Source organism: Eriocheir sinensis, chromosome 9 (genome assembly GCF_024679095.1).
Source record: "Eriocheir sinensis breed Jianghai 21 chromosome 9, ASM2467909v1, whole genome shotgun sequence".
NCBI classification, from domain to species: Eukaryota; Metazoa; Arthropoda; class Malacostraca; order Decapoda; family Varunidae; genus Eriocheir; species Eriocheir sinensis.
In genome coordinates, this window is record NC_066517.1 from 22,182,063 (window position 1) to 22,197,539 (window position 15,477).

Genomic DNA, 15,477 nt, shown 5'->3' on the forward strand with positions numbered 1-15,477 from the left:
CATTCCCTTCTCTCCAACCCTTTCCTAATTCTCTTACCCTAATACACCCCAACCTTTTCCTCCCCTACCACTTCCCCAAACCGTTTCCTCCCCTTGCCTTTTCATCTCTTACCCATTCTCCTTCCAGTTTGACCTTTCACCCCCTTCTTTCCTTTCCCTTTCCATAGCCCTTCACCTTCTCCCTTCCCCTTCCTTAACCCTTCACCCCCTCCCCTCCCCTTTCTTAGCCCTTCACCTTCTCCCTTCCCCTACCTTAGCCCTGTCCCTTCTCCCCTCTCCATCCTTAACCCTTCACCCCCTCCCCTCCTTTTCTTTAGCCCTTCACCTTCTCCCTTTCCCTTCCCTCCCCTTCCTCAACCTTTCACCCCTTCCCCTCCCCTGCCAGTTTGACCCTTCACCCCCTCCCCTCCCCTTCCTTAGCCCTTCACCTTCTCCCTTCCCCTCCCTTAACCTTTCACCCCTTCCCCTCCCCTCCCCTCACCTTCCTCAACCTCCACTCCTTCCCCTTATCTCCTCCCTTAGCTCTCTACCTTCTCCGCATTTCCCCATAACTTTCTACTCTGGTATGTAGATGAATAGTAGACGTATAGTTAAATATAGAAATAGATACAGAAGTATATATATATAAACAGAGGAACCCCCCCCCCCCCTGTGGTTGGTAGGCGTGGCATCAAGGCAGTGCCACGCCCGGGGAGTCTAACGGCGCCACAAGGCCGCCAGGGTGCCACAGAGGAGGGGGGAGGGACGAGGTGTGTGTGTGTGTGTGTGTGTGTGTGTGTGTGTGTGTGTGTGTGTGTGTGTGTGTGTGTGTGTGTGTGTGTGACAGAGGTAGTGGATGGATGAAGGGATGTAGGAGTGATAGGCCTTGGTAATAATGATGATGATGATGAGGAGGAGGAGGAGGAGGAGGAGGAGGAGGAGGAGGAGGAGGAGGAGTCATAGGCGTGTGCGTGACTGACCGAGGGCTTCCTGGGGGGGGGTTTGGGATTAGTGGAGTGGACGAGCGGAGTGGAATGGAGTGGACGGGCGGAGTGGAGTGGAGTGGAGCAGTATTGTGGGGCCTCGCTGAAGTGACGGGGCAGGTAAGGCAAGGTAAGGTAAGGTAAGGCAAGGCAGAGTAAGGCCAGATAAGGCAGGGCAAGGTAAGGTAAGGTAAGGTAAGGTAAGGTAAGGTAAGGTGAGGTAAGGTAGGTAGGTAGACGCCCCACTCCCCCTCCATCTCTCTGTGTGTGTTTGTGTGAGATGTTGCTCTCTCTCTCTCTCTCTCTCTCTCTCTCTCTCTCTCTCTCTCTCTCTCTCTCTCTCTCTCTCTCTCTCTCTCTCTCTTCTTTTCTGCGGTTCTTGCCTTTCGCTTATTTCCTCTCCTCTCCCTCCTCTCTTTCTCTCCTTTCCTTTCGTCTCCTTTTTTTTCCTCCACTTTCTCGAACAAATTCCTCACTCTCTCTCCTCTCCTTGTTCTGCGGTCTTCGCCTCATGTTTGCCTCCCCTCCTCTCCCTCCCCTCGCTATCTTGGACACCAGCAAGGACGATGTTACCTGATAGAAACACCTGATGACGTCATTCGGAGGCCTCGGCAGGTGGAGCGAGGAGGAGGAGGAGGAGGAGGAGGAGGAGGAGGAGGAGGAGGAGGTGAGTGGAGGCAGAAGTGGGTTGGAAGAAGGGGTGGAGATGGAGGCGGGTGAAGGATGATGAGGAGGAGGGAGTATTGGGGTGGAAGAATCAGTAGGTGGAAGAGAAGGTGGCTGAAGATGGAGGAGAAGGAGGTGGTTGGGGAATGTGGGTGGAGGCTTGAGTGGTGGTGGTGGTGGAAGTGGGGAATGGAGGTCGTGATGGATGGAGGAAGTGGAGTTGAGTGGAAGAGGATGTGATGGGTGGGAGAGAGGAGACAGAGGAAGTGGATGGAGGAGGTGGTGAGGGCAGAGGGTGGAGGCTTGAGTGGATGGAGGAGAAGAGATGGAGAAAAGACAGCGGTGAGGTGGAGGAGGTGGAGAAGGAGGAGGAGGTAGTGATAGGTGGAGGAAGCAGAGGAAGAAGTGGAGGGTAGTGGTGTGAAGTGGTTAGTGGTGGATAAAGTGGTTTGTTCTCTCTGATTTTCTTGTTTTTTCTTGTTCTCTAAGTGGTGGGGGTAAGTGGTAGAGGGGATGGGTAGTGGAGTGAAAGAAGTGGTGGGTGGAGAATAGTGGAAGTGATTAGTGGTGGATAAGGGTGATGGGTAGTGCAGGGCGAGTAGTGGTTACAGTGGTAGTGGTGGTATGGGTTAGTGGTAGTGATTAGTGGTGGATAGTGGTTAGTAGTTGGTGGATAGTGGTTAGTAGTTGGTGGTGGGTAGTGGTTAGTAGTTGGTGGTGGGTAGTGGTTAGTAGTTGGTGGTGGGTAGTGGTTATAGAGGTAGAGGATAATGGTGGTCGGTCTCGTTCTACCTGTGTGCCTCGTCTGGGTGTCTGTTCCCGATGCCTGTCTACCTGTCTATTGTTTCCCAGGTGGTGGTTTGCCGCCTACCTGTTGCCGGCTCGGGTGCGGGCGGCCGGGCAGGGTAAGGTAAGTCAGGTGAGCGATAGACGGTGCGATGCCGGCCGGTGCGTTGCGGGGCATGGAACCGGTTTAAAAATGCCCAAAATGATGATGATTATGTTGAACTATACTCCGAGGAAGGGGGGGAGGGGGGGGAAGAGTAAGGTAGAAAGCTGGGAGAGGGAGTGAGGGGGGTTTGGGGGCACGAGGAGTAAGGTAGGAAGCAGGGAGGGGGGGGGGGGGGTTGAGGAGGGGGCACATCAGACACCTCAAGGTTACACAAGGTCGACACGCAGGTTAATTAAGGTCATCATCATCATCATCATCATCGTCGTCGTGTCATTATTCATCTGATGTAGGATAACGGCCTTTCCCAACGTTTTCCATCTCTAGGACAATAATAAAGCGGTACATGGGCCTATTAAGCTTAAGTGCCCTGATATCTGCTCCAGTGGTCTTCAGGTGAGCCAAGAGGTGAGAAAGGTGCGTCAAGGTTAAAGGTTATCTCAGGTTAACTCAGAAGATAGTTATGAGAAAGGTGCGTCAAGGTTAAAGGTTATCTCAGGTTCTCTCAGAAGGTAGTTATCAGAAAGGTGCGTCAAGGTTAAAGGTTATCTCAGGTTCTCTCAGAAGGTAGTTATCAGAAAGGTGCGTCAAGGTTAAAGGTTATCTCAGGTTCTCTTAGAAGGTAGTTATCAGAAAGGTGCGTCAAGGTTAAAGGTACAGGCAGGTTATCTCAGAAGGTAGTTATCAGAGGTGCGTCAAGGTTAAAGGTACAGGCAGGTTATCTCAGAAGGTAGTTATCAGAGGTGCGTTAAGGTTAAAGGTACAGGCAGGTTATCTCAGAAGGTGGTTAGCAGAGGTGCGTCAAGGTTAAAGGTACAGGCAGGTTATCTCAGAAGGTAGTTATCAGAGGTGCGTCAAGGTTAAAGCTACAGGCAGGTTATCTCAGAAGGTAGTTATCAGAGGTGCGTCAAGGTTAAAGGTACAGGCAGGTTATCTCAGAAGGTAGTTAGCAGAGGTGCGTCAAGGTTAAAGGTACAGGCAGGTTATCTCAGAAGGTAGTTATCAGAGGTGCGTCAAGGTTAAAGGTACAGGCAGGTTATCTCAGAAGGTAGTTAGCAGAGGTGCGTCAAGGTTAAAGGTACAGGCAGGTTATCTCAGAAGGTGGTTAGCAGAGGTGCGTCAAGGTTAAAGGTACAGACAGGTTATCTCAGAAGGTAGTTATCAGAGGTGCGTCAAGGTTAAAGGTACAGGCAGGTTATCTCAGAAGGTAGTTAGCAGAAAGGTGCGTCAAGGTTAAAGGTACAGGCAGGTTATCTCAGAAGGTAGTTAGCAGAAAGGTGCGTCAAGGTTAAAGGTACAGGCAGGTTATCTCAGAAGGTGGTTAGCAGAAAGGTGCGTCAAGGTTAAAGGTACAGACAGGTTATCTCAGAAGGTAGTTAGCAGAAAGGTGCGTCAAGGTTAAAGGTACAGACAGGTTATCTCAGAAGGTGGTTAGCAGAAAGGTGCGTCAAGGTTAAAGGTACAGACAGGTTATCTCAGAAGGTGGTTAGCAGAAAGGTGCGTCAAGGTTAAAGGTTATCTCAGGTTCTCTCAGAAGGTAGTTAGCAGAGGTGCGTCAAGGTTAAAGGTACAGGCAGGTTATCTCAGAAGGTAGTTATGAGTTTCGAAACCTAAAATAAAGGAAATCAGAGTCTATATTGAGCTTAAGTGTCCTAAAATCAGTGTTCTGCAGGTAGGGAAGAGGTCAGACAGGTGAGGCAAGGTGACACAGGTATGGTAAGTTATCTCAGAAGGTATTTTTGAGTTTCCGACCAAAGATTATAAAGTTTAACCGATTCAGTATTCTCCAGGTATGCCAAGAGTCAGTCAGGTGAGGCCAGGTGACACAAGCATAGGTAAGTTATTTAAGAAGGCATTTTTTTAGCTTCGAGGCCTATACAGAGCGGACCAAAGACTGAATTAAACTTGTGACTTAATATCAGCTCTAGTGTTTTTCAGGTAGGCAAGAGGTCAGACAGGTGAAGCAAGGTGACAGATACAGGTAAGTTACTCGTATCTCTCAGAAGGCATTTAGGACCCTCGACACCTGTAATAAAATGGATCAATAACTATAAAGGTTAAGTGCCCTGATATCAGCTCTAATGCTCTTTAGATAAGCCCAAATTTCAGACATATGAGTAAAGGTGAGTTATATTTCTTATCTCGGAAAGGATTTTGAGTTCCGGATCCAACACAATTAAGCTTAAGTGTCATAAAACTACCTCGTGTCCTTCAGGTAAGCAGAGAGGTCAGTCAGGTAAGGCCAGGTAACACACGCATGATTTTGAGTTTCGGGACCTATCACAAAGCGGATCAGAGACAATAAAATTAGCTCTAGTGTCCTTTATAGACAAGCCAAAAGGTCAGTCAGGTAAGGCCAGGTAACACACGCATGATTCTGAGTTTCGGGACCTATCACAAAGCGGATCAGAGACAATAAAATTAGCTCCAGTGTCCTTCAGGTAAGCAGAGAGGTCAGTCAGGTAAGGCCAGGTAACACACGCATGATTTTGAGTTTCGGGACCTATCACAAAGCGGATCAGAGACAATAAAATTAGCTCTAGTGTCCTTCAGGTAAGCAGAGAGGTCAGTCAGGTAAGGCCAGGTAACACACGCATGATGATAAGTTAGCCCACACAGGTATTCAAAAGGCGCTTCAGTTCATAAAGGTATTCCAGGAAGTTTTCAAAGGCTGTCGTGACGCGTTTAAAGACTCTAATTACATCGTTAAAATATTTCACGTGCTCCTGATCCGTTTAGCGCCTCCCCGCCCTGCACACCTGGGCCACGCGGGCGACGAGCGGGTGGTGAGTGCAGGTGAACAGAGCCTTGCCGGACACACTGATGAGTCGCGTTATTAATAGATTTGATGAACCGACTCAGGTATGCACACAGGTAGACTTCGGCTTAATTAACACTCACCTGGGTAGAAGCGCACACACACACACACACACACACACACACACACACACACACACACACACACACGGAAAGAAGGGAGGAAGAGGAAGGGAAATAATGAGAGAAAATGAGGAAATGCTAGTCTGTGTGTGTGTGTGTGTGTGTGTGTGTGTGTGTGTGTGTGTGTTTGTGTGTTAGCCAAACCTCCCACTCGCCAACTATTCCACTCCTCCACCAATCCTATTTATGGAGGAAGGGGAGGCGAACCGATTTGGGGAGGAGGAGGAGGAGGAGGAGGAGGAGGATAGTTAAGTGGTAAAAGCGAGGGTGGAGGAATGAGGTAGTGGAGTAAAGATGCAAGAGGAGGAGGAGGAGGAGGAGGAGGAGGAGGAGGAGGTGGAGAAGTGACGCAAAGATGTAAGTTAGTGGTGACATCAAGACCTTCAAGACCTACTCTCTCTCTCTCTCTCTCTCTCTCTCTCTCTCTCTCTCTCTCTCTCTCTCTCTCTCTCTCTCTCTCTCTCTCTCTCTCTCTCTCTCTCTCTCTCTCTCTCTCTCACCTCCTTTACCACTTCCATCTCCACTACTTTTTTTTTTCTTCTTCTTCTTCTTCTTCTTCTTCTTCTTCTTCTTCTCCTCTTTCGTCTCCTCTTCTTCCATCTCCTTTAACACCTCAACCTTCACTACTTGTTTTTCTTCTTCTTCTTCTTCTTCTTCTTCTTCTTCTTCTTCTTCTTCTTCTTCTTCTTCTTCTTCTCCTCCTCCTCTTTCGTCTCCTCTTTTTCCATCTCCTTTAACACCTCAACCTTCACTACTTCTTCTTCTTCTTCTTCTTCTTCTTCTTCTTCTTCTTCTTCTTCTTCTTCTTCTTCTTCTTCTCCTACTCCTCCCTCGTCTCTTCTTCCATCTCTTTTACCACATCTACCTTCTTCTTCTTCTTCTTCTTCTTCTTCTTCTTCTTCTTCTTCTTCTTCTTCTTCTTCTTCTTCTCCTCCTCCTGTCCCTCTTTCGTCTCTTCTTCCATCCCCTTTACTTCGTCTACCTTCTTCTTCTTCTTCTTCTTCTTCTTCTTCTTCTTCTTCTTCTTCTTCTCCTCCTCCTGTCCCTCTTTCGTCTCTTCTTCCATCCCCTTTACTTCGTCTACCTTCTTCTTCTTCTTCCTTCTCCTCCTCTTAAAGGCGCCTCTACATTCATCTTCTATACCTCCTCCTCCTGCTCCTCCCCCCCCCTCCTCCTCCTCCTCCTCCACCTCCGTTCCATTCCTTATCTCGTCCACATAAACCATCAACACCTGCACACCATTTCCTTCTGCCTCCCATTACCTCCTCGCCGTGAAGAAGAAGAAGAAGAAGAAGAAGAAGAAGAAGAAGAAGAAGAAGGAAATCCCATGAAGAAAAATGAATTAATGATAAGAGAGCGCAGAAGAAAAAGAAGAAAAAGATGAAGGAGGAGAAAAAGTTGGAGAAGAAAAAGATGGAGAATAATAATAATAATAATAATAATAATAATAATAATAATAATAATAATAATAATAATAATAATAATAATAATAATAAGAAGAAGAAGAAGAAGAAGAAGAAGAAGAAGAAGAAGAAGAAATAGAAGAAAATACCTTGAAGAAAAAATAATTAATGATAAAAGACCGCAGAAGAAAAAGAAAAAGAAGAAGGAGGAGGAGAAGGAGAAGAAGTTGATGAAGAAGAAGAAAAAGAAAATGGAAAAGAAGTTGAAGAGGAAGAAGGAAAAGGAGAAACATAAGAAAATACAACGACGAAAAACAAAATAATAAAAAGAAAACGAGGATGGAGACGAAGAAGAAAAGAAAAACAAGAAAATACCATGAAAAAAATAAGACAATAATAAGGAAACGAAGAAGAAAAAGAGGAAAACAGCGAAAAGGAAGGAGGTAAAGAACAAGAAAACAACAAAAAACAACAAAAACAAAACAAATACCTTTTCCCACAGAACAAAAAATTGGGACACACACACACAAAAAACAACAACGCAAGAACAACAAAAATAAAATAAATAAATAAATAAACCCCCTGAACTTTATAAAATGACCCACGTTTTTTTTCTTCTTGCTTCTTAATAATCTCAACCACGAACAAAAAAAACAAAAAAAAACAATAAGTGACGTGGACGGCATATCAAACTCTCATTCCATTCATCTATACCACCTCCATTTATTTACTTATTTATCCATCTATTATTATTATCTTTTATCCATTAGTGGCGGCGCGCGCGTGTGATGGAACCGGAAATGGAATGTATGAATAAATGAATGAAGTTATTTATTTTTTGGTGAGTTTGGAAAGGGAACGCAAATATGTCTTTTTATTCTGCCTGTGAGTTTCAATATAGGTGTGTGTGTGTGTGTGTGTGTGTGTGTGTGTGTGTGTGTGTGTGTGTGTGTGTGTGTGTGTGTGTGTGTGTTTATCTATCCTTTCTCGATACTTCCTTACATGATTTTCTTTCTTTCCTTTCCGTATTTCTTTTATTTTTGTGATTTTCCTTCCTCGCTTCCTATCTTATCCTTTTCTCTTCTCGTTTATCAATTCTCCTCCCTCATACGTCTTCCTTTTATCTCTCTTCACTTCTCTCATTTATCATATTCTCTTCTCTCCTCTCCTCTTCGTTTTATTTATTTTTTTAATTTTTTTTTTGGGGGGGGGGTAATTTTCCTTCCTCGCTTCCTCTTTTCTCCCTGTAACCCTTTTCCTTCCCTTTTATCCCTTCACCCTTACACATCTTTTTTCTTCTACTCTGCAATTTTCTCATTAATTACATTCTCTTCCCTCCTCTTCATTTTTTTTCGGGGGGGGGGATTTCCCTTCCTCGCTTCCTCTTTTCTCCCTGTTACCCTTTTCCTTCCCTTTTATCCCTTCTCCTCCCTTAGACATCTTCCTTCCACTCTTTACTTCTCTCGTTTATCATATTCTCTTCACTTCTCTCAATTTCTCTTAGTGTCCTCTTTATCATCTCAATTCCCATTCTATTTTCCTTCTTATCTTCTCTCTTCTTCTGTTCACATATCTTCCTTCTATTCTTCACTTCTCACGTTTATCACATTCTCTTCACTTCTCTCAATTTCTCTTCATCATTTCCATTCACATTCTATTTTCTTTCTTATCTTCTCTCTTTTTCTCTTCACATATCTTCCCTCTATTCTTCATTTCTCTCGTTTATCATATTTTCCTCTTCACTTCTCTTCTCTCCATTTCTCTCAGTGCTCTTCTTTTCATTCCCTTTCTTCTCTTACTCTCTTCTTTTCCATCTCTTCACTCTCCTCTTTCTCCTTTCCCTGTCCTCTCTACCTTCTCCCTTTCGCTTTACTCTCAGGTGTACGAAAAAGGTAAACACAGGTAGGAACACAGGTGCAACAATTACCCAGGAAGCACAGGTGAAGAAAAATAGGTGCACAGAGAAAGATAGACACTGGCAAACGAATTAAATCAGAGAGGAAAGGTAACCCAATCAGAGCGCACAGGTGTAAAAGGACAGGTGCACAATGGAAGCAATCACACCTGTCAGCAATCACGGCAGGTGTGCAGATGGGGACCAATTACACCTGCCTTAACGAAACAGGTGTGCGAGGGAAACGAACGGACGAGTTACCTGTGTCGTTATGCGGGTAAAGGTGTGTGTGTGGGGGGGGAGGGGAGATAGAGGGGGTAAGGGAAAGGGATGGGGGAAGGGGGGAAAGGAGAAGGGAGGGGAAGGGGAAAAAGGAGAAGGGAGGGGAAGGGGAAAAAGGAGAAGGGAGGGGAAAGGGAAAAAGGGAGGAAGGAAGCATAAAAAAGGAAAATAAAACACACACACACACACACACACACACACACACACACACACACACACACACAAGCGGTATGGCATGAAAGAAAATAATGGGAGGGGAGTGAGTGAGGAAGAGTGATGGGAATTTTAAAGGTAGATGGGGTGGGTGTCTTGAAGGGGCATTGTGAAGGGGCAGCCACACACACACACACACACACACACACACACACACACACACACACACACACACACACACACACGCACGAACACTCACCCTTGCAGTAGTCGAAGGGGTCCTCCTGTTCCTCGTCGTCAGAGCCCAGAAGTTCTTCTCTCTCTTCCTCCTCCAACTCCCTGTCACGGATGTCGGTCCTGCGGGGGAGAGAAAAAGTGGTTAGGAGGGTGGTGGTGACGGTGGTGGTGGAGCTGTTAGTGGTGGTGATGGTGGTGGTGAGATGTTACTGATGGTGGTGGTGGTGGTGGTTGTGGTGGTGGTGAGCTGTTTGTGATGATGGTGGTAGGTGAGCTGTTAGTGATGGTGGTGATGGTGATGATGGTGAGCTTATGGTGGTGGTGGTGGTGGTTGTGGTGAGCTGTTACTGGTGGTGATGGTGGTGGTGATGGTGATCTGTTAAATCGTGGTGATGGTGGTGGTGGTGGTTGTGGTGAGCTGTTAGTGGTTGTGGTGGTAGTGGCGAGCTGTTAATGATGGTGGTGGTGATGGTGGTGGTGATGGTGGTGGTGATGGGCAGTGTTAGTAAAAATGATAGCTTTAAAAAAAAATGTAAACAGGAATAATGTAAACGGAAAACACAACGCAACCTATCTACACACACACACACACACACACACACACACACACACAATAGCGTTCATCTCTCCGTGACGTCAGAACCACCTTGGCTCACTCACAGCTGCATATTCTCTCCTCCCCCTTCCCTTTCCTTCCCTTCCCTCCCTCTTCCCCCTTCCCTTTACGTTCCCTTGGCTTCACTCACTTCCCCTTCCTTTCACATCTTCTTCCCCTTCCCTCCCCTTCACGACCTTTCCCTTTTTCTTTTCACGTCTCTTTCATTTCTCTTTCTTTCATGTTTTCTCCCTTTCCTTCTCTCTTCACAAAACATCCTTCTACTTCATTATCCCCTTTTCTCTTCCCATCCTTTCCCATCCCATCTCATCCCCTTCCCTTCGCTTCCCTTCATTTCGCTTCCCTTCCCTTCCCTTCCCTCAGTCTGCTTCAGTGTCTATCCAAGCATCCTCTCTCTCTCTCTCTCTCTCTCTCTCTCTCTCTCTCTCTCTCTCTCTCTCTCTCTCTCTCTCTCTCTCTCTCTCTCTCTCTCTCTCTCTCTCTCTCTCTCTCTCTTCACGGATGACTGTTACTTCCTGTGTATCGAAAATAAATAAAGCGTGGAGAGAGAGAGAGAGATAAACAATAAAAACAATATTATTTCAAAACTTTCCTTTCAAGGCGAATGGAGGAGAAAACAAAAACAAAAACAAAGAGAGGAGAAAGGAGAGAGGAGATAAAGATGCGAAAAAGAGAGAAAGGAGAGAGGGAGGAACAAAAGAAGGTGGGGAAGAAAGGAAAAAAGAGGAGGAAGGAAAGGAGAAGAAAATGCAAAGGAAAAGATGAGAGGAAGAAGAAAGGAGAGGAGGAGGAGGAGGAGGAGGAGGAATGACAAGGAGAAAAGAGGAGGAAGGGAGATGAGGAAGAAAGAAAAATGGACAGGAAGAGATGAAAGGAAGAAGAGGAGAAAGAGGAGGAGGAGGAGGAGGAGGAGGAGGAGGAGGAGGAGGAGATAAGACAAAAAAGGAGAAAAGAGGAGGAAGGGAGATGAGGAAGAAAGAAGAAAAATGGACAGGGAGAGATGAAAGGAGGAGGAGGAGAAGGAGAAGGAGGAGGAGGAGGAGGAGGAGGAGGAGGAGATAAGACAGGGATGAGTAACGAACTATGAGGGAAGAGAGGAGGAGGAGGAAGAGGAGGAGGAAGAGGAGGAGGAGGAGGAGGAGGAGGAAGAGAGGAGGGAGGGAGCGTGAGTCAGTTTTTCTTCCTCTGACTCACCCTCGTACTGAGTTGAGAGAAAGAGAGCTAACTTTAATTTGCGTTTTGTCCTTTGCGTTTATTTTTAGTCTTTGCAACCACACACAAAAGGGATAATTGGAACAAAGGATATACGCACAAAGAAACAAACTCTCTCTCTCTCTCTCTCTCTCTCTCTCTCTCTCTCTCTCTCTCTCTCTCTCTCTCTCTCTCTCTCTCTTGCATAATCTCTCCACATTTAAGGTTCAATGAATTTTTTTATGTCTTTATTAACTTACATGAGAGAGAGAGAGAGAGAGAGAGTAAGGATTCAAGAAGAGGCGTTATTTATTATCTAATATAAGTGAAGGAGGAAGAGGAGGAGGAGGAGGAGGAGGAGGAGGAGGAGGAGGAAATGTAGTCTTAACATGGCCAATATAACACCACACTACCACCACCATCACCATCACTACCACCACCACCATCACTACCACCATACTTAATCTTGACCCATAAACCACCACCGCACGCGTCTCTCTCTCTCTCTCTCTCTCTCTCTCTCTCTCTCTCTCTCTCTCTCTCTCTCTCTCTCTCTCTCTCTCTCTCACCATCTATCACACTCCATCATGCCGCCCAGACCACGACACCACCAGACGCTCACCACAACCACCACCACCACCACCACCACATTCATCACCACCACCACCACCACTTGCCTCCCTTCACTGTCTCAGCTTCACCATCACCACCACCACCCTCACTACCACCATCACCACCTACACCACCACCATCACCACCTACACCACCATCATCACCACCAACATTTCTCTCTATCTTTTTCCTCTACTCTTATCTTGCTCCACCACCACCACCACCACCACCATATCAACACCACCACCACCACCACCACCACCACCCTATCAACACCACCACCAGCACCCTATCACCTCCACAATCACGCATCGTTAATTTCCAAAAAAATATTTCTTTCCACCTCATTCCACTGAAGGCAGCTCAGGGACACACACACACACACACACACACACACACACACACACACACACACACACACACACACACACACACAGACATGTTTAAAAGACAATGGAATGAAATGGTGTACAGAAAAGTATAAATTGATCAATTTATTTCAGTCTCTCTCTCTCTCTCTCTCTCTCTCTCTCTCTCTCTCTCTCTCTCTCTCTCTCTCTCTCTCTCTCTCTCTCTCTCTCTCTCTCTCTCTCAAGTGCAAATTAGAGATAGAGAGGAGAAAAGTGAGCTATCTTTCAAGTAACTCAAATTTCTGGACCTTTTACTACAACTACTACTACTACTACTACTACCACAACTACTACTACTACTACTACTACTACTACTACTACTACTACTACTACTACTACTACTACTACTACAACTATATTATGCTGTATACTGATTACATTACCACCATCACCGCTACCACCACTACTACAACCACTACTACTACTACTACTACAACCACTACTACTACTACTACTACTACTACTACTACTACTACCACCACCGGCACTCCAGGCACTCCCGGCCCTGGTGTAATCCGTGTGAGAGGAGTTACGGCGGAGTTAGGAAGTAATTAAGGTGCTGAGGATCTTGCCATTACCAGAGGCGACGTTTTGGAGGTGGTGGTGGTGGTGGTGGTGGTGGTGGTGGTGGTGGTGGTGATGGTGGTGGTGGTGGTGGTGGTGAGTGTGTCTGTTATATTATTTCCCTTTTCCTTTTTATTTTGTTTTCTTATTAATTCGTTTTACTAGTAATGTGTTTTTTTTCCTGTTTTCTTTCGTATTTTTCTTGTTTATTTTTTCTGTAGTTTCATTTTTTATATTTCCTTTTTATATATTTTTTCTTTAGCTCTCGTTTTTTTGTTGGTTATTTTATTTTTTTATTAATTTCTTGTCTATTTCTTTGTCTGTTTTTCCTGTTTATTTATTTCTTCATCTGTCTTTGTTTTCCTTCCCACTTGTCTGTCTGTCTGTCTGTTTGTCTACCTGTCTGTCTGTCTGTCTACCTGTCTATCTGTCTACCTGTATGTCTCTCTACCTGTCTACCTGTATGTCTGTCTACTTGTCTACCTGTCTGTCTGTCTGTCTGTCTACCTGTCTGTCCGTCTGTCTGTCTGTCTGTCTGTCTGTCTGTCTACCTGTCTGTCCGTCTGTCTGTCTGTCTGTCTGTCTGTCTGTCTGTCTACCTGTCTGTCCGTCTGTCCGTCTATCTGTCTGTCTGTCTGTCTGTCTGTCTACCTGTCTGTCCGTCTGTCTGTCTGTCTGTCTGTCTGTCTACCTGTCTGTCCGTCTCTCATTCTTCGTATGTTCTTCCCTTCCCTGCAATGACCCCGACGACTCTCTCCTCCCTTCCTTGACCTTCCTCCTCTTCCTCTGCCGCTCTGTCTTCCCCTTTCCTTTCCTCTCCTCCTCCTCCTCCTCCTCCTGGCCTGCTCAACCCTGACCCACTTTCCGTCTTGTCCTCCTGGGTTGACCTGCTTAACTTCTACCCCTTTGTTTCCCCTTCCTCCTCCTCTCCCTTTCCTTGTTCTTGTTCTTCTTCCTCCTCTTCCTCCTCCTTTCCTTCTTGTTCTTGTTCTCCTCCTCCTCTTTCCTGCTCAATTCTTGTTTTTCTGCTTTACTTTCTCTTTCCTTCCTTCTCCTATTTCTGCATTTTTTTTATTTTTTACTTTTCTCCATTTACTTTCGTCCTCAAAATCAATTCCCCTCCTTACTGTCCCTATCCTCCTCCTCCTCCTCCTCCTCTTCCTCTTCTTCCTCGTCCTCCTTCCTATCATCTCATCTCATCCTTCTGTCTCTTTAATTTACTTTCTCTCTCTCCCTCTCCTCTAACTTTTCTTTATTACTAATCAATATTCTTCATCTCTCCTTCTCCTCTTTTTCCTTCCTTCCTCCTCCTCTTCCTCGTCCTCCTTCCTATAATCTCATCTCATCCTTCTGTCTCTTTAATTTACTTTCTCTCTCTCCCTTGCCTCAAACTTTTCTTTATTACTAATCAATATTCTTCATCTCTCCTCCTCCTCTTTTTCCTTCCTTCCTCCTCCTCTTCCTCGTCATCTCATTCCCTCAAACTCTTCTTTATTACTAATCAATATTCTTCATCTCTCCTTCTCCTCTTCTCCTTCCTTCCTCCTCCTCTTCCTCGTCCTCCTCATTCTCCTTCCTATCATCTCATCTCATCCTTCTGTCTCTTTAATTTACTTTCTCCCTCTCCCTCTCCTCAAACTTTTCTTTATTACTAATCAATATTCTTCATCTCTCCTCCTCTTCTTCCTTCCTCCTCCTCTTCCTCGTCTTCCTCGTCCTCCTTCCTATAATTTCATCTCATCCTTCTGTCTCTTTAATTTACTTTCTCTCTCCCTAGTCTCAAACTTTTTTTTATTATTTTCTTTACTAATCAATATTCTTCATCTCCTCCTCCTCTTCTCCTTCCTTTCTCCTCCTCTTCCTCTTCCTCGTCCTCATCATTCTCCTTCTCATTATCTCATCTCATCTTTCTCTGTCTCTGTAATTTACTTTCTCTCTCTCCCTTGCCTCAAACTTTTCTTTATTACTAATCAATATTCTTCATCTCTCCTCCTCTTCTCCTTCCTTCCTCCTCCTCTTCCTCGTCCTCCTCATTCTCCTTCCTATCATCTCATCTCATCCTTCTCTGTCTCTGTAATTTACTTTCTCTCTCTCCCTCTCCTCAAACTTTTCTTTATTACTAATCAATACTTTCCCATCCTCCTCTTCCTCCTCCTCCTCCTCTTTTTTTCCTTCCTTTCGTCATCTCTTCCATTTACTTTCCTTTTCTCTCTCTTTTTCCCTTCATCTCCCCTTTATTCCAAATCAATATTCTGTCATCCTCATCGTCTTTTCTTCTTCCTATTTTCTTTCCTTCCTCCTCTCCCAATGCTCTTTAGTTCTTCTATTTATTTTCCTTTTCTTTTTTTCCTCCGTCTATTCTTTATTCCTGCTCAATATTCTCCTTTCCTTCTCCTCTTCTCCTTCTCATCTCTTTCCTTCCTTCCTTCCTTCCCATGGTCTTTATCTCCTCTATTCTCCTTCCTATTATCTCATCTCCTTTCTTTTTTTTCCTTGATCTCCTCTTTATTCCTGCTCAATATTCTCCTTTCCTCCTCCTCTTCTCCTCCTGTTCTCTTTCCTTCCTCCCTTCCCATGGTCTTTATCTCCTCAATTCTC

General features: G+C 45.3%; 1 protein-coding gene across 6 annotated transcripts in view; it reads right to left on the bottom strand.

The window, feature by feature from the left end:
• LOC126996155 (SRSF protein kinase 1-like) overlaps window positions 1–15,477 on the bottom strand; it is a 126,495-nt gene that overhangs the window by 20,199 nt on the left and 90,819 nt on the right. For all 6 annotated transcript variants that reach the window (XM_050856378.1, XM_050856377.1, XM_050856376.1 and 3 more), the window contains exon 2: window positions 9,509–9,606. In XM_050856378.1, the coding sequence (XP_050712335.1) occupies window positions 9,509–9,606 (98 nt within the window). The remainder of the gene's footprint in view (window positions 1–9,508; window positions 9,607–15,477) is intronic.